The following is a 26,486-nucleotide window of genomic DNA, read 5'->3' on the forward strand; positions in this document are numbered from 1 at the left end:
TAGCAGGTAGAGAGCTGCCGTCTCTCGGCGAGTCGCAGGCAGTGCAGGGGCCAGATTTAATGTAGCAATGCTGGGATATGCGATTCATACACACAGATTATCAGTGTTCACATAACTTAGCTCAAGATTCGGAGTTTTCAAGTGAACGTAGGCGAAGACACCGCTGGAACCAACGGGAAATTTAGCTTTCAGCTGACCGGGAAAGCCGACCACACGACCCGGCTTCCGGGGATTCAGGGGCCGCAGCGGTTGACGGCAGACGTCGGTTGGTTGCTTGGGGGGAAGACGGAATATTTACATAGGCGCAGACATCCACCTCTCGATTCCAGCCACTTTCGAGATGTCAAGAAAGCTACAAAGGACAGAAGTCTGCGCCGACTGCAGTGCGCCAGGTAGGGAGGGGGGAATAAATAAAAATAGACCATTGTGCTGGAACAATACATCGGGAGGGCGACTTGTTGGGCTAACAGGGCCCAAGTTGCTGTCCCTGTCAGGGGTTCCACAGAGCAGGAAAACGACCAGGGCTCCAGAGCATAGGTTAGGCCCAACATAAACAGTGAAAATAGGCGTGTTGTCACAACGGTAAAATATCTTTAGCTAACAGCTGCTCAACGTTAATGTAACTCACAGAACAGCTTGATACGAGTATGTATTTGATAGAGCCACTATGACGAGACGACCCGTTTAATCAGTGAAGCGGAAGATAGGAGTGTCAGATTTATGTAGCCTTTTTGCTCGGAGAGGCGTTTGTTTTGATTTTCTTGACCGGGACAGACTTCTTTACCCATTAGCTTAGCTTGGTTGCAAGCTGGCGATTTTGCTCAGTGTTCAGTTGTCTTATTTCAACTCGGGATGAATATACTAACATATAATATCTTGATTATGCTATAAAACCAACGTGTTAATGCTGGCGCTTCCCTGTTGATTTTGGGGGGTTTGTGTATCCAACATAGCTAGCTTAGCTGATGACGCTAGCTACTCTAGCTAACTTTTGGTAAACGGCAAGTTATTGCCAAGCTGATTCAGCTAACGCGTCAGCTACCGGCCAGTAGTTTTTACTGCACTTGGCAGTCGTCTTCTGTAATTTCAATGAATTGTTGCTGACATAATTTGTTAAAAAACAAAAACGGCCAGGAAACATGTTTGCCACTTAAGCTATGGGAGTTGATAGACGCTAGTTTACTTTAAAGAACTCAAAAATGAAGTTATTCATCCAAATTAGCACGAGGCTAAGAAGAAATAACTGCTGTCTTGACCTGTCTTGTAAGAGTTTTTGGTTTTGTCTACTTCAGTGACCCCTCGTATATGTAGGTTAGTTTTACCTAGAATAGCTACATCTGTGTTTGATGGAAAGACTGGTAGAAGTAATACCATAACTTTTATACCACACCTCTTCTAATTTTGAGTTAAACCCTCATGTCTTTCATGTTTAAATTACATTTTTCGTTCATGTGCACATCTTTTTCAGCAGCTGCTCTCCTCACAACAGCTCCCTCTTATACTTGTGTGTGTGTGTGTGTGTGTGTGTGTGTGTGTGTGTGTGTGTGTGTGTGTGTGTGTGTGTGTGTGAACTTAAAGGCCCTACTTTTTGTTCCAAACCTTGCTAGCAACGCCTTCACCAGATAATTATGAACATTAGTAGCGGTTAGGATCTCTCTGTCTCTCTTTTGTTTTCTCAGTCGATTTTTATTGGATTACTGACATAGCTCATTGATATGTCTTGCCTTGTTTCCCCTCAAACTTCTTTTCCCTCATCATAATCTGACAAGCATTACCCAGCCCAAGCTTGACCCCCTTTCCTTAAATACCTTAACAGCTTACAGAATAATCAATGTTCTCTATCTCGTACAAATTAATCCTGTTCCATTAAAAAAAAGCATTAGCTTATGCATTTGGGTTAGCACTAGTGATTACATGGTTTTCCTCAGACAAAAAGTTGTTGTTCATAATGGTGGGTGTCTTGTTTGTGTCAGTGTACCTGTTACCAGCTGTACATTTCTCATGTCACGTTCTGTATGTATGTAGCCCCTCCTTACAGCTACATGCACACGCAGTGCGACCTGCAAAGTGCTGACCCAGCCTTTAGTGACAGGCCACCTCCCTACTACCCAGCTTTGTGTCATACAAGGGGATAACTCGAAGGCATGGCTGCTAAGCACGACTAACACTCCAGTTCTTAGCCAAGTCTCGGAAGGCTTTCATGTTGTCCCGTGGCAATGTGGATAGTTTATAGCAACAATGAGTCACGTCGTGGTGATAGTAAACCCTTTATCATTGAGCAGTGATACAGCTTAAAGAACTGAGACTTGTGGAAGCTCTTTGAACTGTTTGGTGGTGATTGCAATGCCTTGCTGTTAATATTAGGCTCTGTTTGTGAAATCTGTATGTGCATAGTGAATTAGGCTAAGAGAGACATTCAAATATCACTGTTATGCTCTTTATTTGAACGATTATATGACACCTTATTTCTCCAGTGAAATTAGAATCAATCTGTGATATATTTTTGTGTGATAGTTAACTATGAATATGCTGAACCTTAGAATCTGTTTCCTTCTGTAAGGTTCAATATATCAGGAGATGATAGACCATCTGGTCCTTACCAGGTCTTAAAATTACATTAGAATAACGTTAGATGAGCAGCAACAACACAGGATATATTATACTGTGCCGTTGTTTGTTCAGTTAAAACTAAGGCAAATGCAGAAACTCTTTAATACAAAGTTGCTTCAGTTCATGGAACTTGTTTGTTTTTTTTGTTTTTTTTTTATGTAGCGCTCGCTGTAGATCCCACTATAGCATTTCAATCAGGTTGAGACCAGAACTTTAAATGGGGTATCGCAACTCCTTGATTATTTTCATCTTCAGCCATTCTGTCATAGATTGTGTTATTCTTTTTGGTGTGTTTGGTATAATTATCCTGGTAGAAGAGTCGTCTAAGGGCACATTCACACTTAGTTGTGCTTTAAATAACCTCTGGTGCACAGAGAGTATGGTTTGTTTGGTGCATGTAAACTTTGGTCCGAACAAAAAAAAAAGCAAATTCTGGACTTGAATTGCTGCCTCTCCTGCTGCTCATACTAGGTAGATTTCTGTGAAAGACCATATTAAGTCTGAACACCAAAGACTTAGCAAGCTGTTGTTGTAACCTGATGACATTACAATTTGGTCCGCTTGAGTAAAATGCAGCATGAAAGTGAACCAAACCAAATGAAGGTGCATCTACTCTTTGCATTTCCTGTCCAATCGAACCAAATACCTCCAGGCTATCATGGTGTAAATGCACCATTAAAACACTGCAAGGAGGGCAGGTTATGTGGCTGCAAAAAAAGCCCAAATCATTACATATCCACCACCGTGCTTTACATTTGTTATGAGGTGTGTGCTGATAAGCTGTGTTGCTATGTTTGTTTAAGAGGGAGGGTACTTTTTACTGACTTCTTCTAAACAGGTTAAGGATTGGATCTTTTTCTAACTGTACTTTCCAGAACTTAAACATTTGTCAAGCAAACTAAGGCCTGTAGAGCCTGAGCTATAGCTCAGTTTTGTTTTTTTTACAGTTTTTTTGAGCATTATATTGTCCGACCTTGGATTGAACTTGGTAGGATGTCCACTACTGGGAAGATAAACTGTTTTCAATGTTTTCTAAATGTGAATAATCTTTCTTTCTCTGTAAAATAATGTACTCCACATTGTTTGACAATATCCTTATAGCCCTTCCAAGGTTGATGGGCAGCATCTTTGCAATTCTTGACATTGTATTAAGATCCACCTGAATGGTCAAGACCAGCAAATTATTTACCTTGGACTCACTGCACTTGGACCCTCTCAATTCTGTGGAAGCAGAATTTGTTTTTTCACAAGCTATTTCTGCATTTTGGCTTAGACTTTGTGAAATAAATAATGTTAATGTAGTTCACCTAAAGTATATTTATCTAATTTTAAGTCCTGGCAATGACCAAATGAGCTTCTGCTATCTTGATAATCAAATCCGTAGAATTGAAAGAGGGGGCACTTTCATATTGCTGAAAATGTATGTATGTTAATAGCTTTTTAGAGCTTTTTTGTTATACATCATTAATACTCATTATTGCGTTTATGTAGGCTTATAAACCGTTGCTGCAAGTTTGGCCAATAAAGCAATGCTAATAGTTTATTCAGGTCTGATAGCTTAATGGTTTAGCCATCATCTTAATTCAGGAGGCCATGCAGATGGCCTAGACTGTAGGAGTTTTGATATTTATTACACAGATTAAGGATTTAAATTGCTGTAGCCTGGCCTTTAAAGCCTGCGGGCTACTGTTCTAAACTAGGCAATACCACCCACCAAAGCCACTTTGGATTTGCTGTTAATTTTTCTGTAGGCAAAAAAGAATCAAAGCTTGTCATTTCATCAAATGAGGGACTATTTTAGCTCCATTAATACCCTAAGCCGAGACACTTTTATCCCAGCCTGAGAGTGACTAATGCAGATAGTGGATATTTGTATGTTTGTGCATAAATCATATCAGTGTTTGTTGTGATGTCGCAGAGTGTGCTGGTTAGTCGGGAACTACTCATCACATCATCAGGACCCTGAAGGGGTCAACATAACTTTATGACTAGTCTTTCGATGTCAGCTGGGTGACATCGTGCCTTTGTTGTTTCCCTTCCTGTCCTTGCACACTCATTTGTTCCTATTTAGAAGGAAGTTTTGGGTGCTTGTCACAGTTAGAAAAAGTTGAGAGAGAGGGAAAACAAGAAGACATTGTTCACCCTAGAATCCTGTCAGTATTGCACCAATTAGAAAAACAAAAACAAATGCCAAATGTTGATGCAGGAAACTCAAACTACAGTCAAAGCCAGGTGACATTTGTTGAAGTTGGTGAGGCAGCACTCTCTGAAAGGTCAGAGCTGATTTAAGCCGCCTTTATGTCGAGCTTGTACCTTTACACAAGTCATTTAACATTTCCTACTGCGATTTGAAGCAGAAAAAAAACCAAACATGTTTTAATTTTAATATGAATTCTGGTCATGCAGGTAAAGCACAAGGATAATTGTCACAGTCCAGTAGACCTGTTGTTATGTCATCACCTGATGACCATAACCATTTTGAATTGTCTTTATTTTCTTGTATAAATGCTATATGAAACTAACAAATGTTTCCATCACATTTGCCTCATTTTTTAACCATTTGAGGGTTGACTGTTGCTGCCATAGTGGTCATCTTGTTGCAATTGGCGTCACTGATGGTTTGTACTTTTTTGATTTTAATCCAGTTGCAAAAGAAACATTTAAAGAAGCAGTTTGTTGGATATGCTGCAGAGTGATGGTGGCCAAAACTGGATCCACCTAATTTCCCCATACTGGGAATGACAGCTATAGCCGTACTTCCAATCTATTGTTTATGTCACAGCGGCCCTTTTGTAGTTTTATGAAAAAAATCTGCAGGAATGAAAAATTTCTGTATGTTTACAATAAAAAGGCATATTTTTTAATTAGGCTTATAATAGCGCCTTATAATTAACAGGCAGTAAAATGTTTTGCATGACAGAGTCAGGTTTTTTGGGGGGGTTTTGTTGTTGCTGTTGTGATGAAGCACTTCCATCCTTTTGTCTCAGACCCAGGGTGGACCAGTATTAACCGAGGGGTCCTGATCTGTGATGAATGCTGTTCGGTCCACCGCAGCTTAGGTCGCCATATCTCCATAGTAAAGCACCTGAGGCACAGTGGATGGCCTCCCACACTACTGCAGGTAAGGTTAAGAAATGAAGAAACGGGCGAAAACAAAGCAAAGACTGAGCTCTTGGATAAAGGATGCAACATTTCCACAGTTTGTGCTCATATTTTCTACATTTTATTTCTGTAATTTTGGTTTGCAAATAAGATTTACCCCTTTTTTTTTATTATTCGTAATGGTGATCCATCACTAAATTAACTCTCTGATCTGATTCAGATGGTTCAGACCTTGGCCGGTAATGGGGCCAACTCCATATGGGAACACAGTCTCCTGGATCCTGCACAGGTGCAGAGCGGTCGGAGGAAACCAAACCCTCAGGACAAGGTCCAGTAAGTATATTACCTACCAGCTTACTATGCATAGAATATCACAAACGCATACACACATTCCCTCCTCTTTAAGAGAATTTATCTTATCAGTCTTTGATCACCTTCTGAATGACTTGTTCTGCTCTCATAGAGCCCTTAGCTCTCCATAGAAGGTCATGAAAACAGTAATGTGCAGGAAAAATATTTGCTCTTTTAAATTCTACAAATCTGAAATAAATATTTGCATTATGCAGTAAAGGTTCTTTGCATTATGCCTCTTTAAAAGAAGCAGGAAATGGGTTGTATGTCATCAGTTCTGGTTCATTGTGGTATTCACTTGTCTCCAGAGGGATTTTCTTTATTCAGCAAGGTCTGTGGTTATAAAGTAAAAAAAATGACATAAGTCCTTTCACTACAAACCTTTATTTGAGGCTGAACGAAGGCTTTTTGTGATTTTCACCTTGCAGGTAGGATCAAATGCACACAGTTCTTGACATTAAAATGACAAACTGTCCAACCTTTTGTTATTTTTGTTTGCATTTTGAGATCTGGATTTTTACTAATCATCTTATTCCCTCCCTCCTGTTCAGTCCCACTAAGTCAGAGTTCATCAGAGCCAAATACCAGATGCTGGCATTTGTGCACAAGCTTCCCTGCCGCGATGATGATGGCGTCACTACCAAGGATCTCAGTAAGGTGAGGGCTCAGTATTTCACTGCAGTGGAGTTAAATGTGTGCATCATTTATGGAAATGCAGTTGCACTTTTAGAACACAACAGAAAACCTTTTCATTTTGGAGAGGAGTTATTACCAGATAGAGCTGGAATGAGAAAAGCAGCCTTTCTGGTTTGCTTGCATGCTCACTGTTTTTCATAAGCTGCTAGACAGTGTGACACAGTACAGGAAAACTGGAGGATGAATGCTTCTGGAATTCTGATATCTCTGCACAAATGCAGTTGGGTGTGGAAATATTTGGACCCTGACACATTTTCTTTTGTTTCTTTTACAGTTCACCAGTAGATATGGAAATGCCTGTAATCATGAAAGTGGGTTTAAATTGCAGAAACTCATCTTTAATTTAATGGCATTTACATTATTGCAATTTCCCTCTGAGACTAAAAAAGTATGTTTTATTCATTTTGAAGGAAAGGTTCAGGAATTAGAGCTCACTGATATGTACAGATTTCTAAGGGATGGAATGTAACCACACAACCACAGTAGCTCGTTGAGCATCCTGCAGTGACTGTCAGAAATCTGGAGCCCGCTGGCATCAGCAGGGTTTTTCTGCTCTGCCTTTACTGCAGCTATCTTCTTTTTTTCTGTAGGATATTTTTGGCTTTTGTCTGCAGCAGGTGAAATGTTCCTCGGTAAATGTGATCAAGTAATTGTCCCATTTGTTGTAAAGAATTTGACTTTTACCCGTTTTTTCCTGGGGTGCATTCACTGTACATTTTAGGTTAATGTTCACTAGTGATGTGGAGGTTTTGGAAGTCCAGCATATCCGTGGCTCAGATCATTAGTCATGTAATGTTTTTCCTTTTCTTACAAGTTGATATTGGTTTCATCTGCCAAGAACAATTCAGAACTGGTCTGGTTGTGTAAGATGGTTTTTGACAAAAGTCAAATCCGGCCTTTGAATTCTTGAGTCTTGTGAAGGGTTTCTGGCATGTGGTGATTAATGCTCAGAATTCGCCCAGGGAAGCCTTTTCTGTAAGTTACTTGGATAATGACATGCCTGACTCCTGGAAAATGTTCTTAAAGCAAAGTTCAGACTGGGTTCAGTGTCATCAGATCATTAAATTGTTCACAAGGCATCACACACCTTTCTTCTGATCCATAGTAAGAGTGTGTTCACACTGCAGATGTGATCTATGACAGGTGATGTCACCTACACCTTACCCAAGCAATAGTTTATTTACCACACTCACCTGTCAAATTTGTTTAAATGTTTATTTTCTTTCTGCAGGTTTTTTTTTACTTCTTTGCTTCCTGATTGTGTCTCTTGTGTTCTCATTGGCTGTAGCTTCTCACCTCCCAAATCCTTTCTCACCCCAGAATATTAGACATACCAGACATATGACTGGAGTCTGGGATGTGTCCGCAAGCCTTCCAAAAGACCTCTTTTAAGCGTTCACATATAGAGATTGATGACCGCCAATCAAACTCCAGTTTAGCCTGAATCTGGGCCGTTTGTCTGCAACCTCCAACATGTTTCAGTGATATAATAATCAGGTTTTAAATATTGTATTTTTTCCTTGGCTGGAAATTTTTAAGTGTTCTATTTTTTAACCAGGCAATGAATCCTGTGATCATCTACCACTTTTTTTTCTTTAGTACATTTCCAGCCTTTCCCACTGTATTGGTTTTAACCACTTCTAACATCCCCTCTGTTGATTGTCTGGTTTATTGCAGTGTAACTGCAGTCTGTTTCGTTTGCAGAGAGATACATCGACTGCACACTGCAGCCGCTTCCAAATGCAGATGTTATCCTTTGATTGAACTTTTAGACTTTTTTTTCTTACTTTTTGACATAGAGAAAATAAATTAATGACCGATACCTGCCCATTAAGCAACTTTTGGGTTATTTGATGTCTTCAAACAGGTTCTGCATTTGAAAACGACCTTAAATACACTCAAATCAGAACCAAGAATCTGCACTTTAAGCCCATTTTCATCATGCAACATGAATATATTTTGGGACAGTTAAAATGAAAATAATAGTTCTATATTTAAATACCTCCGGGCCAAATTGCATAACTTCATACCCCACTGAGGAGTAAGATATTTATTAACACTGAAGATTCTAGGCTAATTATGCATGAACAGCATGACCAAGCACAAAGATTATTTCATGACACCATGCATATAAACACATGCATGTGCACCAACACAAACACACGCGTCCACTCTTACTTGTAACACACCACCCCCACCCCCCCTGGCAGGAAGTGTTTCCGGATGACACAGCAGGATATGTAACGATCTCTGATGCTGTGGGACTCCAGCATCCGTAGGAGCTGCTCGACTTTCTAGATCTCCTAACTTCCTGTCCTTTTTCTCTTTTTTGTTTTTTTTCCTGCCAGCAACTTCATTCAAGCGTGCGGACGGGGAGTTTAGAGACATGCCTTCGACTCTTGTCCCTCGGCGCTCAGGCCAACTTCTTCCACCCGGTCAGTAAAAATCTATTCGCTGACTCACTTCATCTAGCAATAAGCAATGCTGTTTACTTCTTATTTTCTGTTCTGAATGTATTTGCGCGTGTGTGTGTGTGTGTCTGTCCTCCTGACTGTCCAGGAGAAAGGCACCACCCCACTCCATGTGGCAGCCAAGGCAGGCCAGATCTTGCAGGCTGAGCTTCTGGTGGTGTATGGCGCAGACCCTGGAGCGCCAGATATAAATGGACGCACACCTATGGACTATGCCAGGTATGATTGTGAATACATCTCACTGTGGATGGAAAAACTGGCTGGAGACAACAGCCTTATGTTGTTGAAGTTGGGTCCTGCTGAAAAACCACAAGATTTAGGATGTGCTGACCTGGACTGAATTATTCTACAGAGCTTGTAAATTGATTAACACTTTTTTTCTGATTGGTTCAACTTTTGTTCTGTTTGTGAAAATACAAAAAAGAGTAATTTTTTTTTTCTTTTTACCATCCAAAGTACAGATGTCAAGTTTTATTATTTTTTTTTCTATCTTTTGATGCCAGCAACAAAAAAGTAAAGCAACCAAGAAGTCACATTCCAACTAAATATCTTCTGCTTTGGAAACAATTAATAAATACTACTTATTAATTCTCTCAGAGAAAACTGATTGAAAAGGCTGCAGGACCTCTACCTGGACTTGGGATGCTTCTTTCTGTAAACTACATTAAAACAGATTTTTCACAATGTCTTTTAAACCCAAGTAGAGAATTAAGAAACACAGAAAAAACATCCGGCTTTAGACTTCCATACTGCTGCTAAAGGGCGTAGCAGTTTAACTGCTGTTTGAAACATAAATAATACTGGATAATGATAATACTGATAGTAATGGGATTGGACACAGATGACTAAAAAAGGCATCGTGCTTACGACTCGTAACGTTAAGTGAATGCTCCTTAACTCGACACGATGGCTGTAAGCCCAATCTGAGTCATACACGATTACAAAATCGTAAATGACACTGTAACTTGTAATTTAAAGCGTTCCATTAGTTAAATATTAACGTCGTTAACCCAACATCTACCTTTACTTTAGCTTATGAAGCAGGTGGTGAAACACGTTCCATGCGTTTCCTTCTTTTACGCTACATTTTAGTGCCAATGCTTTACAGACTGGTGGGCTGTCCTTTGCAATGACACCTTGGTCAATTTTTTCAATTCAAAGTGCTTTACATAAAACAAAGGCATTACAGATATTTAGAAATAGTAAAAGGCATCAACACATAATCACAATAAAATAATAAATTACATTAAAATGATTAAAAGCAAGATAAGTTAAAAAATTTCTTTTTAATATGTTTGGAGGTAATAACTCTTCCTTTGTCATACTTTTCTACTCTGCATGCTTCTTCTGCAGCTCACAGAGCGACAACAGAATAACTGACGATAAAGTTCAGACACAATCTTTTCTGGAAAATGATGATAAGGGAACTTTACAGTTAATTAATGGTACCATAGCCACCTACAGACCTTTCTTGGAAATGATTTTGAATAATGTGTTTTGTGTTGAGATGGGAAAAAAAATCCAGGTTTCTTTTTCTTTTCAATTAATTTTTTTTTATGTCAGTATAGAATAAAAATGATCAATGCAGCCTCTTGGAAGAAACCCCCCCCCCCCCCCCCCCCCCCCCCCCCCCTCCCCCCGGTCAAGCCTGAACAAACAAGTTCAGACTCAGGATTTTCCTTTTTTTTTTTTTTTTTTTAGCTTTAACCCCTATAGAGTAATTGTGTGTGTTGGTCTGTTGCAGGCAAGCGGGTCATATAGAGCTGGCAGAGCGTCTGGTTGAGTGTCAGTATGAGCTAACAGACAGGCTAGCCTTCTACCTGTGTGGCCGGCGTCCAGGTAACCCGTTGTAATGGTTGGATTGCAAATTAGGTGCAAAGCGATTTAGTAACGTTCTGCCCTGTTCTTTCTCTTCAGATCACAAAAATGGTCATTATATCATTCCTCAAATGGCAGACAGGTATGGATCATGTTATCTTTTTCTTTTTGTGTGTCAGATCAGTGGCGTCATCGCTTGGATGGTGTGGTTTGGTTGTTATCTATAACTCAGAGCTGCCTAACTTACCATACTTCTGTGGCTGCTGCTTCTTTTTGCTGCCTCACACAAACATGGATTTGTGTTGATGTAGTTTAGTTTTCTTACCACAAGGTGTCATCCTAGCATTTCTACCTCCTCCCACAAAGATGCTAGATAAGAAAGACATCTTTATTAGGGCTGTCCAATCTCAGTTGGAGTTTTAGAAAAAGAAAGAAAATCCCAATAGTACATTTAATGAAATAGCAGCTGAACTCCGACACCTTGCTTCTGAGCTGCTGTCTAACTCTACTTGGCATCTGTTCTGTTCTGGTGAATGGTTTCTCTTGATAATTAAGATTGAAGCTGTTTTGATGTGGCTTTTCTTCCCCTTCTTTCTGTCTCTTTCTTCCTTTTTCTCACTCATTTTCTGTTCTCTCCATTTCGCTGCGCTTGGTGGAGCCAGAGCTCGTCCTAAGTGCCCAACACAGAGGTATCTTTACTTTCCTTGTTCTGTTTTTATTTTTCCAAAAGTCCATTTCTCCCTTTGAGTCCCTTCTGTCTGCTGCCCAGTCCCTTGTATCCCCCTCCCCGTGCACCAGCATATCTCAGTTTATCTGAACTGTTATTACTGAAAAAAAATAGAGCTATCCAGTTGGATAAAACATAGAAAAGGTGAGAACAATGTATGTATGTACTTAGGAGAGTCACTGCTGTAAAATTTTACATTTATATGTGTTCTTTACTAAATTTAAATGAACTTTGAATTTCAGATAAGTCTGTCAAGGTTTTGATGAATAGCTTGTATCAACGCATTCAAACTTTGTTTGGAGCAGATGGAGAGAGTTGAGATTTAGCTTCCAAAAATCTGTTATTTTCTGTGTTTTTTTAGCTCCCACCAGCAGTCATCATTAGCTCAAGCTGTCTCAGTCTGACACCCAGTGCCTCTTATCCAGAATGTACCTGCCCTCTCCCCTCTTTGTAGACAAAAACACCCTTTCTTCTTCCTCAACTCTTGCTCATGTAGCCATTTCCATGTTTACCTCCCTCCCTCCTGCTCTGTCGCTTTCCTCATGTTTATAATGCTTCTTTGACTGTCATGTTCTGTTTTTTACTTCTTTATTTTTTATTTTTTTTCATTTTTATTTATTAAGTCTGGACCTCTCAGAACTGGCCAAGGCTGCCAAGAAGAAGCTCCAAGCGGTGAGCTACATGTTTGTGATTTAACTGTGTTTACTTCAGTTCTTACATCAATAAAGGGTTCAGTCCAAAACACTTCTGATCAACGGTGATGCACTTTGCATGGGGTTTTTCTTTATGTGCACAGTATATTCTCTACAGCAAGAAAAGTATTGTTTCAGGGCCACATGGTGCTGCTTTTGGTATTAGTGTGTATTTGAAATGCAACAAATGAAGTCGTTGCAGCTTTCTAAGATAACAGAAGGAGCAAAGACAGCTTCATGAAGACCCAGGGCTGTGCTCTCTCTGTGTCTTCTCTGATTTATTTAATTTCTGTCAGCTAATGCTAACAGGGGAAAAACTCATGCACTCACACGTATAATGGGCCATGAAATGCTTGTAATTCCGATCTGGTGCTCAGTTCATATCAGTGTTTATAAAATAAATACATTAAATAGCCCAAAACTTAAAGATCATGCCCAGTAAAATCTTAAATTCTGTCTCGATCATTTCTGTCTTCTTTCCTCCCTTAGTTTGCACACAAATCATTTACTTAATGACGTGTATGTATGCAAACAAGTACAAATGGATTTTTGATGTGTTATTTTTTTATGGATTGCAGCTAAACAACCGGTTGTTTGAGGAGCTAGCGATGGATGTCTATGACGAGGTGGATCGCAGAGAAAACGATGCAGGTGAGCCTCTGTGATGTTGGGATAGCTGCATGGAAGTGTGCAGGGGAAGGCGACGTTTACAGTATAAAACATCTCCACCCAACATTATTGACATGAACTTTGGAAGCCAGGGCAAAGAAAAAGAAAATAAGCAGTGATACAACAGAGAAAGAGAGCGTGCAGGAGGGATTGAGGAAGACAGTAAGTTAGTGTTGAAGAGGAAGGCCAAATGGAGTGAGGGCAGGAGGAGGAGAGTTGACGTGAGGAAGTGCCTCTCAAATTCTTGAGTCTCTCTCCTCCTCCTCAACTCGTTTGCTTCTTTCCTTTTTTTCTCTCCCTTTCGTTCAGTAGCAGTCACATTGTGCTTTTTTGACAGAAGCACCACAGGTAGGTAGCAAGGATACACCCACACACACAAATGTAGACACACTGCAACTGCACACAGTTTAACAGCACAAAACTGTACTGAATGGACTGGACATTAGGTTTGGATCTATTGTACAGCCTTTCCTGAACTTTGTTTATGTTTTCATGCATGTGTGGGTAGATGGACTGGGTTGGATGTGGGTGGCTGCGCATGCTCTGACCAAGATGACCTTCTTACTTAAACACACACACTTACAGTCCCTTTTTTCTTGATGTTTTTGCTTCTAGTGTGGTTGACGACGCAGAATCACAGCACTCTGGTAACAGAACGGAGCGCGGTCCCTTTCCTGCCAGTCAATCCTGAATATTCAGCCACACGCAACCAGGTAAACACACTGCACATTCCTGTAAACAACTGAGGAATTCTGTGCAAACGTAATGAGACCATCTGTGGAATTTTGAACTTTAGACAGTAGCAACTGTAAGAAAATGAAGTGAGAACCTACAAGCAGAAAAGTTAAGCAATATCTAAAACAACAGGCACTGTATGTTTGAGGGGGTGTTGAGAATGAGCGTAAAATCAGCAAGAGATGTTCTTCAGCTGTAATCTTTCTGTAGCCCTGCCCCTTTCCCCCATGAGAGATAAATACAAGATGTCCACTCATAGCTTCTTTCTTTCTTTTTCTTTCTTTTTTCTAAATCTGTGTGGCTCAAATGTACAAACAACACCCACATTTCTATGCTTCCTGCACTCTGATTGGATAGTTTACAGCAGCATTTATTTATGGTGGAGAACAGAGTAAACTGACCAAACTGAATCGAGCCTTGTACTTTATTTTGTCCTGCAAAGCTGTATAATACTGATTGTGCACCACTTTGTAATTATTCTGAGGAACACTGCTGGAAACTGTCCTTTTATTGTCTCAGGCAGATTCCAGCTTGCTTGTCTAATTGCACGGTTTATGTTTCTTTGCACACGATTGTGTCTCCATGAGCACAGTCTTGGAGCATACGTGCGCTGTGAGTATGACTGTGTTTTTCCGCAGCACATGGTCATCGACCACAGGCACTGTGGACTGCATTCTGTTTGTGCTCCGCTCACTATAAGAACCTAGAGCTGGATTTGAGACAGCTGGGCCGGTGAGTGAATGCATTTCAAATATTTACCAGTCCCTGCTCATTCTTCTCTCAGGGTCGCCAGAAGCTGGCGCGTTTCAACGCCCGGGAGTTTGCCACGCTCATCATCGACATCCTGAGCGACGCCAAGAGGAGACAGCAAGGAAAAGGTCTCAGCAGCCCTACTGGTGAGACAGGGAGGAAGGGAGTGTCGCTGATTACGAATGCATGTTTTTTTTTTACAGATTTCAAAGTTTTAAAAAATATGTAATTGGATATTTCAGATAGATGGTAAAAAGGAAGAAGGAGTTAATTTAGTACAGAAGGTTTTATTAAAAATCTCCAAGAGAAGTGGTAATAAAACTGTAAAGCAGGGATCAGCAACTCTGATGTGCCCCTGCAACACAGCTGATCCAAATGAATGGAACTTGTGCAGAACTTGACAACAAGCTGTTGAAGATCCATTTTATTTTAATCGGGTGTGTTGCTGTAAAGACTTAAGCACAGTTTCCTTCCGCCAGACCCGTTGGACCTGGGCATCGATGATGATCAGCATGACTATGACAGCGTAGCCTCTGATGAAGACACAGACAGCGAGCTGACCACCCAGAACAACAACAACACACAACGCAGCAATCGTGCAAAGGTATATATATATATATATTTAAAATGGCTCAACACACACTTTACATGCAGCCTTTTACTGCAGGCAACTTCTAAATAAAAAAAAAAAGCTTTTTTTATGTTGTTAAATATATCACTACACAGCTTTACACATGTAGCTACATTAGAAATTTCCGTAGCTCACTTTGCTTCGGAGTGTATGAGAACAGTGGCTATAACAGCTTGTACAGCTTTTCCATGATGTCCCCAAAAATGACTGCCGCTCCCAGCATGCTTTGCAGGAATCGGCCACAGCCAGGGCTGCCACATAGCTCCCGAGTGACATCATCAGCTATTCTGGGTTTTTGTCAGAGCAGCATTGTTCATACAGCCAAAGAGTTTGTGTAATTGAAGGGAAAAGAGAAGGAGAGACAGAAAAAGAGATCAACAATCTTCAAAAACCCATATTTCCATATGATATTACTGTAAGCTTAGAAAATAAGAGTGGTGCAGAATGTAGGTGAAGTTTACAGGGATGGATAAATGATAAATGGGGAGATTTAAAAAAGTTGTAGGGAGCGGTAAAAAGGCAGTGTGTGTGCTTCAGGGTCACAGGAAGTGGGGGAGGAGGGCGTGCTGAGAGCTAAGAACTAAGGCTCTACTGTCCACTTGTGTGTGATCCTGACTGTAAGCCAACGCTCCTCTCTCACACAGCTGTAAGCTTTGTTTACACACAGCTCAAAAGGACGTGATTCAGACTGTGTATCCCCACTTTACCCCATAAAATGCACAAATAATCCTCATTGTATACTTTATAGTGAACACATTTAACCCTTAAAACTCTGCTAGATCGACGACACACTTGAGCTCTATCGCTAATATTGTCAACGGTTTTTCAGGAACAGTAGTGTGTGACTCTGTGGGGTAAATTGTGATCGATAGCCACCCTTTAGGTGATGAACAGAAGTTTTCCAGGCATTTATGTCCCATCCAGGGGTTTTACAATCCGGCTGCAAAAAAAAGTGTTTATTCAGAGACTATACAATAAAACCACAATAAGTGAACAATGATAACACCATTAACACATTTTCACAATAAAAAAGTTGCTATCACAACTATGTTTGCAAGAGACCTCTATTTTGACCCAGAAATTAGGATGAAGCCACTTCTCATCAAACTCTCTATTATTTAGATAGCTTTTAGTGATGGTAATGTCCAATCAGAAGCACCCAAAGATCAACAAGATCTATGTCTGTCTGAAAAGAACAAAAATGATGGCTGGAATAAAACAAAGAAGACATTTATTGTCAAATTATGAAGCACTGTGGCACCAAAAACGAGCTGACTTGGACTTAGTTTGTAAGGATAGTAGTAGCATAAATAACTAAATAGCAAAGAGTGCCTAGAGGAAACATCTAAATATATAATTTCTGTTGTGTTTCATTTTATTTTTTTTCTCTTAATGTCCAAATTTTTTTCTCTGAATTCCAGGACTTGAGAGAATGATACGCAGATTAGAAAAGGTTTGGTCATCACTGATCTGTGTGTTATTTCTCCAAAATAACATTAATAATAACTTCTGTTTTGTATCTTTGGTTGGCCTTTATGATGCTTTATACATCGATACATCCATCGATTAATTTTAAATAATTTTGGCTTCATAATCTGATAAGTGAGGCTGTCGTGAAAAAAATAGTGTCTGTATGTTGACTGTGATTGAAAGGGTTTTACATAAAATATTGCTAAAAAAAAGTCTTGGGGTTTTAAGGGTTAATAGATAACACTGAAGGAATTAATTCTAGTCTGAGTTTCCATATCCTCACGCTGGCCACGCTTGTCTTCGTCTCCGCTTCTTTCTTTCTGACTTCCTATCTTGTCTTTTTCGTCCCACGGACTCAGAGTATGGACTCATCAGACTTGTCAGACGGTCCCATCACCCTGCAGGAGTATCTGGAGGTGAAGAAGGCCTTGGCCTCCTCAGAAGCCAAGGTGCAGCAGCTGATGAAGGTCAACAACAACCTGAGTGAGGAGCTGCGGCGGCTTCAGAAGGAGGTAAGGAGGATGGAGCAGGGAAGGAGCGAGAGGATGAGCAGCTTTAAGAAGCTGGACGTGTATGGAGAAGAGAAAGAGATGAAATAATGCAAGAAGAGTAGAGTTGTTTTCTTTTAGAAAGTGGAATACGGTGGATTAGATAGCACACAAGATAAAATGACAGCGAGAAGTTAAAAGAGAAGGAACGGTTGACTTTGACAGAACAAGGGCAGCATGATGGAGCGACAGCTGAATATATAAATATTTTTTTTGCAAGTTGATTGTTTTTTTAAAAAATTCCGACAGGGTGTCATTTTCCCCACCCGGGCTTCTCTGAAAGATTTATTTGGGTGACGGTTGGAAGCTGAATCACCTGCCACTCTCATGTGATGCATCAGTGCTACAAACACTCATTTTCATTTCAGCAGTTTTTACTTTAGTTGTGATAAAGCTCATTTGTTGTTCATTGTTGCTTCTTTTGGTTTCCTTTGAATCGTCCTCATTAGTTCAGTGTTTCTATCAGTCGCTGACGCTGTTAACCTTCATGACCCATGATTCACGCGTTGTTGTCATCACTGCACAGAAGATTTGGTGAAGCAAATGTTCACTTTCACAAGCAAACACTACACACACAGTATATAATAAGTTCAAAGTAGGCGGTAATAAACAGTAACAGTGCAGACAGACTTTATTTCCCCTCATTGATCCTGTACTGTGCAAAAGTGTTGAGCCGCCATTTGCTTCCTGTTCCTGTTAATTGCATTAAGAAGTAGTTCTCCAGGTCATTTTCAGTCAGGTTCTGGTACCTGAGCATTTTCAGAGGAATTTATTTTCATGTTTAAGCCCTTAACACTGACCTGTGAGTCATTCAAGCAACAAATAAGACACCATCCCCAAAGGATGAACCAGTGTTGAGTCTACACATGAAACAACTGAGAAAAGAGCCTGTTTTATGTGTAGACAACACTGTTCAGGTATGTTGTTCTAAAAGATGCACCTTCGTCTAATGTTCATTAAAGCCTCATCAGAAATGGTCTCCATGGAAGGTTTGCTGTCGAGAAGCCATGTTCAACAAAGACTGGAGGTTTTGAAAAATAACAGGAAGTTGCATCACTTCATACTCCGAAATGCAGTAATGGGCTGGAAAATGCTGACATGGGTCAGCAAAACACCTAAAGTACATATTTCATTAGATTTGCAGGGCAGTTATGAGATGATGGTGGCTCAGGACTTTTCCACATTACTGTGTGCATACAGGTATGTAGTGCAGCCCTGTACTGCTTGGTAAAACCTAATACCTGCTTACTGAAGTGTATTTACCCCCCCACCAGTTCTGATGTCAGTTACTGTGTGAAGCCCTGTTTGGGCTTTTATTCAGCCTGTGATTATGAATGCTTGTCTTTGACCTTTCAGTTTATACCCCCCCCCCCCTACCCTACAACCTTCCCATGTTCCTTCCTCCCTCCATCCCCTCATCCCTCCCTCCATCCTTTCATCCCTCCCTGCTCCCTTCCTGCTTTCCCATAGATCACCCGGATGCAGACAGAGAACAGTGCGCTACGGGGGGGCCAGCAGGCTGGGGGGTCAGCAGGCCATGGGGTAGGGGGCCCTGGTGGAGGAGGGGGATGCCACTGGCCAGGGGGCATGGTGCACGGAGGAATGAGTGGAGGGGGATTAGGTGGGTTTGGGCCAGGAGCGGACCCAACGGGGCTCTCCGTGCCCACCTCTACCACTCCTCACTCTCACCCCCACCGGAGGGAACGCCAGGCTTACTCAATGTACGAACCGGGGGCAGCCCCCGGCCCCACGGCCCATGGTCCCCCAGCCCTGGACGCCCGCCTGCAGCCCTTCAGCACACCCACCGTAAGTTAGAATCCCCCCCGCCCTTTTCCACTTCCCACTTTCCTGTCGGGGGCCCTGATTGGCTGTCTTTGACCTAATTAATGGGTGGTAGTCCAGTCCAGATCTCTGTATTTTCCCTCCCCCATTTATCTCTTGCATCTCATTAACCAATCCTTCTCTTTCAAAGGTCGAGTTGTGCATGATCCTCATTTAAATTCTCACGTGTCCAAAAAAAAAAAGATTTGACATCAAAACTGCTGTACTTGATACAGTGCACAAGTGTGACCTTAAGGAGAAAGATGGATAAAAAAAAGAAAAGTATTTCACCTTATCTTCTGCCTGGCAATGCCTCTGATGATCTGCTCTGTTGCCTGCACACTTATCCACGTCCCAGGTAGCTCTTCTGCATCTTAATAATCCGGAAAACCTACACACACTCACAAGTGCATGTTCACAGTTGCATTTAAAAATGAAAGCACACATTTGTTGTCCAACCACATAAGGAACAATATTAATCAAGTGGTTTTCATGAAGTTTCCGATGTTGCAGAGAGCTTGGAAACCCTTTTTAGGCTTCAGCAACATTCGAATAGCTACAGCAAGCAAACAGAAACTCAGCTGCACTCGGCCTCGCTCAGCATCATGGGAACGCCCATGGATGATAGATCAGTATCCACTTCACCATCTCTCTTCACAACGTTTTACCTGTTTTTCTGTTTTCTGTCTGTCTCTTCACCTGTCTGTCCGTCGCTCACTGCAGTGCAGCCGTGCATCCTCTGGATGTAAGCATCCTGTCTGTCTTTGCATTGTTTGCCATTTCACCCTCAGCGTAGGATTTTTCTCACACGCTTATTGTGCATTCTAGTTTTGCAAATCATCAGTAGTAAACATGCTGGTAGTGAGATTTTTACATTTTTTTAAATAGATGCAAAGTGATGTATGAAATCATTTTCATAGAACTGAATTATTAGGAAAGTAGAAAGGCATGTAGTCACGATGGGATGATGTGTGAGCTGTTGTTTTGATCTGGCTCTTGTTCATCTCGTTTCTCTGCTGTTTATATTTCTTCACTTTGTCTACATGCTGTTCTTTCATTCCCTCGGCCCATTTTTTTAATTTCTTTTATCTGATCTTTCCCCCCTCATATCCCTCCGGTCTCATCTCTACTCCTTCCCTTTCCCTTTTTTCCCCCCCTCTGTCTGTGTTCATTTGTCTTCTCAGGTAAGGAAGGGGGGCACAGGGGGTCCAGCACCGTATGGAAGCCAACATCTGTCTGGATCGACAGAGATGGGCAGATATATGGTGAGCGATCATCAAGAACTCTTAAAGTATTCCCCCTTTTCTGAAAACTCAAATTTAACTAAATACTTAAACTCTCCAGGCATGAGTCACGTAGGATGTTGAGGTGGGTTTAGAGTTTTCTGAGTTGTTGCTGTTTAATCTCTCTAGGTCCCGAAACCAGAGAAGCACGGCAGCGGCACAGACAGCGACTATGACAACACGCAAACATATGACCATTCATTAAGGTTAGATTGACTAAATGTGCTGTTTCACTGAACATTGAAAGTTTTTTTTAAAGTTTATTTATTAATAGTACCAAGTGTTTTTCTTTAGTACTGCTCGCAGCAGTGAAGAAGAAGGTCGTGGTGACTCTGAGGAAGGGGGAGGCGGAGATGCAGGAGAGCCAGATCCCACCCTGCCCTGCACAGAGGATGTCATACTGAAGACTGAGCAGGTGACTAAGAACATCCAGGAGCTGCTCAGGGCTGCTCAGGAGTTCAAACATGAAAGGTAAGCCAAAGACTCCCCAGATAATGAAAATGGTCAAAACTACAGATGTTTTTCTATCTGTGGAAACCTGATTCTTTACAATACAGCACAGAAGCATTTAAAATTAAAACCATTAGATTTACTTTCATTTATACCTGACTAAATGGCTGCACTCACCACTGTTGCTTAGAGTTGAACTGTCTAGACCCGTCTCCCAATCTGTTCTCAAACACTTAACACTCCGCTATCAGTGTTACAGGCTTCAGAACAACAGTCCAGATGTTCTTCTCCACAGCTCCTCCCTGATGACCCTAAAAATAAGTTTATAGTGTGTAACATCTGGAACACTTTTACGGCCCAGTCTCATTATTTTTGCAAGATGTCATGTGCTGTGTGAATGGTGCATCTGAAAATTAAAAGGTCTGGAGGAAGGGGTGTGTGTTTGCAGCTTTCTCTTTTTCGAGGGAATGCACCTACATCACCATTCCATCTGGATGCCCCTCATCATGGCTGCTCGTCGGCATCTGCGTCGAAGGATTCTTGTCACCTACCACGGACTTCTAGCTCTAATCAGCTCTAATGAAATTTAAATGGCACCTCTTTTCAATGCCAGGAAAATTTTGGCTGCAGTATAGAATCTATTGTTCAGCCGCTTGTTGAGCACATTTGTGCAACAGTTAAAAATGTTTTGGAGGTACTCTGCCTCTTTCTTTTGTTTTCTTATAAACTTTTTCCAGTTTACCTCCTTGATTTGTCAGTTTGGTAAACTTATAATGATCAACATGTCAGTAATAAATTTAAAGTGATCATAGTTGGACCAATTTTTTTAAAGTTGTCACCTCGTTGCATATTTCCTAGACAGAATACACCCATTAACATTTCTCTGACAAGCTAACATCTAACCCTAATTCTTAGTGGTAAGTTACCTGGTCACAAATGTGTTTTCCCATGTAAAATGTTCACTGCAAATCCAGCTTCAAAGCCTGGAATCCAGTTGCCTCAATGAGCTGCAGCAATCCTTTTTACTCCATTTAATTTACAAAAGTTTTTAAAAAGGAAAATTCCAACTCTTTGTCAAGGAAAACAGTTTAACAGTTTATTAATCCCAGAGGGAAACTGAAAAAGATGTTTCATGCCAGTTAAATTGCTAGCAGCCTTTGACATAGGTGGTGTTTTTTATTCCCAGTCAACCACAATATTTCACATGACATCACATGCATTCCTTCTACATCTGCAATCACCAACTCTGGTCCTCCAGGGCCATGGTCCTGCAAGTTTGAGATGTTTTTCTGCTGCAACAGTTTGTTGTCAAGTTCTGTACAAGCCTGTTTATGATCCATTAATGTGAATCAGGTGTGTTGCAGAAGAAAAACATCCAAAACTTGCAGGACAAAAGCCCCAGATTCTACATGCATCTGTTTACCGCATCAAAACCCAAGAGGGTGTAATCACTGCATCACTGCAGATGTTAAATAAACATCAAACACTGTTTAAAGTAAAACATAGCTTGGAGGTTTCTCTTGTGCTACACCACCTGCTTTGGGTGCCGACTTCTAAAAGTGCCAGTAAATGCTTGTGGTTCTGTTGATATCACATTAATCTTTTGCAGTAATCGACACAATGTTCATCATCTGCCAGTAAAGCAGAGGAAAGGAACCCTCGTCATTGAGGGCTGCTGTCCTGCATGTTTTAGATGCTTCCTAGTTTCAACACACCTGTTTCCAAATAATGAGTTACTGTGCAGAACTTGATAAGCTGTTGGATCCATTTAATGTGGATATATTACTTTAATTTATATATATATATATGTGTGTGTGTAAACAACACCAGCGTGCGTCTAACTCCTTTCTGCATCGTCTCCTTGTGGAGTTTTGCGTTTATAAGGCTTAGTGTTTCTGTTGATACTTGCAGGAAAAAGTCTTGTTGTCTCAGTCATTGTTTTCACCTTTACAATCATTTCCCTCCTCAGCTTTGTTCCCTGTTCTGAGAAGATCCACTCAGCTGTCACTGAGATGGCTTCCCTCTTTCCCAAAGTAAGTTGGCTCTGCTAATGTTTAATTTCACCCCATGTTTTTTTATGGTTGCTGTCTTTCTTTCTCCATCAGTTCACATTCTCTGGCCATCCAACCCATGAGCTGACCTTTGATTGCTTGTATCTGTCCGCAGAGGCCAGCTTTGGATGCAGTCCACTGCTCTCTACGACTGTTGGCTTCCAGTGCCTCTCGGCTGCAGGTGGAGTGTCGTAAGGCAGCGCCTCTGGAGCCCGGGGCCCCTCCGGTGGACTATCAGCTCCTCACACAGCAAGTCATCCAGTGTGCGTATGACATTGCCAAGGCTGCTAAGCAACTAGTCACTATCACCACTCGTGAGAAGAAACAGTGACCCTACAGACGCGTATACGGAGAGACAGGATCGATGCATGGGAGGGGTTTTCAGGAAAGGGAGAAAGAGGGACAGTATGACCACACTGTAGAGGGGGGGGGGGATGGGGAAGGTGGAGCAACAGGGTGGAAGAAAAGAAATACTTGGAAGATGCATGGGAAGAACGCAAATGAAAGCAAGTATTGATTGTTTTAAAGAAACACTACAATAAAAGGAGAAAGTCCACATGTGGGAGCGGAAGAAAGAAGGATCCTGCAGCGACCGCATAAACTGTTGGAATCAGACGTGTGAAATTAACCGCTGAAACTGTGACCAGCATACGTGAACTACAACAGTGGCGATGTACAGTGAACTGGATCCTGAAATGTTAACGCTTTATTTATTGTCATCTGTCACTCATCGTCCCTCCCCCCTCCTCCTCGCGCCAAATCCAGCTGGGGGAGGGAGGCAGTGTGTGCTGCAAGAGAGGGAATTGGATAGACGGGCCATGCCTTCTCCACGCCTTCTCCATCCCTGGCAGGATGGGCTTTTATTAGGTGGAGATTTCACAGAGGGGCTCCAGGTTCCTTCCAACCCGTCACCCCCTCCCCTCCTCCTCCTCGTCGTTGGTGGTACACAGCATGATCTGGCATGTTTTCATCTCTTTCCTCTCTTTTATTTTCCTGTCAAATTTGCAGATCAGCCTGATTTGCACGTCTGAGGACAGATACTTTTTTACTGACTTTAAAAAACACTTAACACTGGAATAATTGTGATTTATTATTGTTTATCATGCCTATTGTCTTTTTTTTGTATTGATAATTTTACTGTCATTTTGATTTAACTGTTTGTGTTGATTTCATTGTATCAAATATGATTCTCATTTAGTGGAACAGGGAGACAGGTGGGCGAATGTGTCAGCCTCTTACTGGGATATAAGACGACATGCACACTAAGAAAAAAAAGCTGAAATTGTCCTCAACATTTCTCAAGCGCTTCTTTTCAGTGTGAGTTTTTTTTTTTTTTTTTTTTTTTTTTTTGTGGCCCGGAGGTTTAAACAGTTGCCAAAGGAGAGTGGATATCCAGACCTTTGATTTTCTCTGTGATGCATCATGACAGAACCTGGATCAAAACACTCATTTTGTGTATCCTCAGCTGTCTTATCGAGCTTGATTTCTCTTAAAATGTCTTGCCTCATTTATCGGAGCCAGTGGAATCATCTCAAAATCTGGGTCAGAATCATTTGTGGTGCCAAGCAGGATAATAATAATAAAAAAAGACACTAAGTTCAGTTTGTTTTTGAGGAATAGACTTGACAGGTGCTTCTGTTACACAGCAGCCATCTTTTGCATGCATGCTAGCAAATGGGGAGACCCTGTTAATGACAAAATTCTGTATGTGGCTGTTACGCTTTGAGCAGACCTGTAGAAAGTACCAAATCTGGCATCATCAAAAGTGAAACCCTCTCATTTATATATTTTATGTAGAAAAATATCTTGTGCTTCATTTAAATTTTTCATATATTGTTTAAGACTAGCACAATCAAGCCCACGAGCTGTCCGTCTCTGACGGCCTGATCTGGGCCAGATGTCACTTTGAGCTCTTTGTCTCTGAGGTAACGAGAGACGGCATTGGGAACAATTTTTTTTTCTTTTCCTTACCTGGTAAAAAATACAGTGCACTTACCCTACTGAGTGATTTAAGCTTCTACTGTGCTGGACAAATATGGTCATTTCTGTAAGTACAGATTATCTAGTTTAGATTCAGCCCGTTCCCCACTGATCTGGTCCCTTTTTTTTTTTTTTTTTTCCTTCCAGTGTTGTGGTTTTTTAACTTGGCTCTCCTTGCTTCAGCCTGCTCAGAAATCGCACTAAGAGGGCTTCTGCATGTTTAAGAAACACTAAAGGACGAGCTGAAACAGCTCCATGCAGTTCCAGTAATAAACTGCACACGCTTTGAGCCGACACCAGACCGGCTTCAGCTCTGCTCTGTCCCCCTGACTCACTCCCCCGCCCCCTTTCTTCCTGATTGTCACTTGGGATCACCGACGGTCCTCTTCCCTCCGTTAGCCACCATGGCTGAACACGCCTCTGTAGGGGAAAGTTGAAAGTTGTTGTCCATTAGACTTTGCAATGTATTGTTTGCTATTGAATGCCTTTGCACATCATCTCCTGTTTGACTGGCTGAGTTCCAGCGATCTTAGACTGCTGAAACAACAAATACTTACACACACACACTTTCTGGGGGTCCGTCGTGAAGCTCGGCTCCTTTAATCATGAATGCCCATGTTTTAGACTAGAGCCATATATATGAACATTTATTTTTCATGCTACATTTTATATTAAGCTATGTGTTACGGTTGTTTGTGAGATATTTATGTTTATCTTTTGGCCTAAAAGGGCTCCATGCTGTGACATCTGCTCACCAAACCTTCATTCAGCTCTTAAATCTTGACACCTGATGTACTTTTTCAAGTATTGTATGGTTATGCTGTGGTATTACCCTCCTGTGTAGTCATACTGTACATATTAACAATCCTACTAGAAATCCACAGGAAGAGAAGAGGAGGAACACAGATCTGGGGGATTTAACAGCGTGGTCTCAGTTGCACTATTTTCAAACACCAGCTGGTTCAAGTAGGATCTGCTTTATGTACTGCACTCTCCCAAAGGTCGTAGTTCAAGTACATTAGGTGCAAGATGCAAGGTTTGATTTGGGATTGGCTTTTTGGGAAAAGGTCTAAACCGCACTTTGGCTCAGCACTAGTCATCTCAAAATGGCAGGACAAAGGGCCGAGAAACGCACACGGCCTCGTCCTTCCTAGAGTTAGTGAACACTACATAGGGTGCCTCTAGTGTGAATGTTAAATGCTTCCATCAGCTCATGTCACTCGACAAACTTTCTACACTTATTATGTCCAGAATTTAGCACATACTTTCCAACATCAGACACACCCTGAACTCATCAGTTGGACCAATACATGCACAAGTACCGACATTACATATGCAGCCAGAGTTTTACAAACACACACTAACACACACACTTCTGTTGTCAGCCACAGCAGTGAACTGTGGCCTGGACTGTTGCTGTCCCTCTTCACAGCTCTGTGCTTTGGGAGACGGTTGATGGGAGAGTTATCTTTTAACAGAAGACATTAAAAACTGTATAAAGTAGAAAAAACAAAAAAGGTCAATCCTAATGGAAACTCATAAGCTGTACATTTGTAATAAAATAATAAAACAATTTAATTGACCTGGGACTGCCTGTGTTGAGTTTCTTAATAACATGCAGATGCTCTTTT

At 41.2% G+C, this 26,486-nt stretch overlaps 2 protein-coding genes across 7 annotated transcripts in view; one reads left to right on the forward strand and one right to left on the reverse strand.

The window, feature by feature from the left end:
- Positions 1 to 82, reverse strand: part of ankrd13b (ankyrin repeat domain 13B) — a 45,534-nt gene extending 45,452 nt beyond the window's left edge. The window contains exon 1 of the mRNA XM_041993937.1: positions 1 to 82. The gene's annotated coding sequence lies outside the window, so the exon portion shown is untranslated.
- git1 (G protein-coupled receptor kinase interacting ArfGAP 1) lies at positions 72 to 26,437 on the forward strand. 6 transcript variants are annotated; one of them, XM_041993918.1, is made up of 21 exons: positions 72 to 392; positions 5,598 to 5,731; positions 5,933 to 6,045; positions 6,615 to 6,720; positions 9,108 to 9,194; positions 9,319 to 9,449; positions 10,975 to 11,069; positions 11,148 to 11,190; positions 11,711 to 11,737; positions 12,399 to 12,447; positions 13,046 to 13,118; positions 13,752 to 13,849; positions 14,656 to 14,767; positions 15,101 to 15,225; positions 17,076 to 17,234; positions 18,741 to 19,076; positions 20,276 to 20,356; positions 20,504 to 20,580; positions 20,669 to 20,845; positions 22,794 to 22,857; positions 22,991 to 26,437. In XM_041993918.1, exons 1-21 carry the CDS (start codon positions 341 to 343, stop codon positions 23,204 to 23,206), a joined length of 2,355 nt encoding a protein of 784 aa, XP_041849852.1. In that variant the 5' UTR covers positions 72 to 340; the 3' UTR covers positions 23,207 to 26,437. The 6 variants fall into 6 exon arrangements, with proteins under 6 accessions (XP_041849852.1, XP_041849854.1, XP_041849853.1 ...); XM_041993919.1 differs by having other exon boundaries at positions 74 to 392; positions 17,082 to 17,234; XM_041993922.1 differs by lacking the exon at positions 72 to 392 and adding an exon at positions 446 to 645.
- Positions 26,438 to 26,486: the final 49 nt, after the last annotated feature.

This window comes from Melanotaenia boesemani, chromosome 9 (assembly GCF_017639745.1).
Source record: "Melanotaenia boesemani isolate fMelBoe1 chromosome 9, fMelBoe1.pri, whole genome shotgun sequence".
NCBI lineage: Eukaryota > Metazoa > Chordata > Actinopteri > Atheriniformes > Melanotaeniidae > Melanotaenia > Melanotaenia boesemani.

Bases quoted from the DNA above. Each gene is read 5' to 3' on its own strand.
- git1 (XM_041993918.1), top strand. From the start codon at position 341: ATGTCAAGAAAGCTACAAAGGACAGAAGTCTGCGCCGACTGCAGTGCG. The intron at 12,448-13,045 runs GTGAGCTACATG...TATGGATTGCAG, and splicing joins CCAAGAAGAAGCTCCAAGCG to CTAAACAACCGGTTGTTTGA. The intron at 19,077-20,275 runs GTAAGTTAGAAT...TTGTCTTCTCAG, and splicing joins AGCCCTTCAGCACACCCACC to GTAAGGAAGGGGGGCACAGG.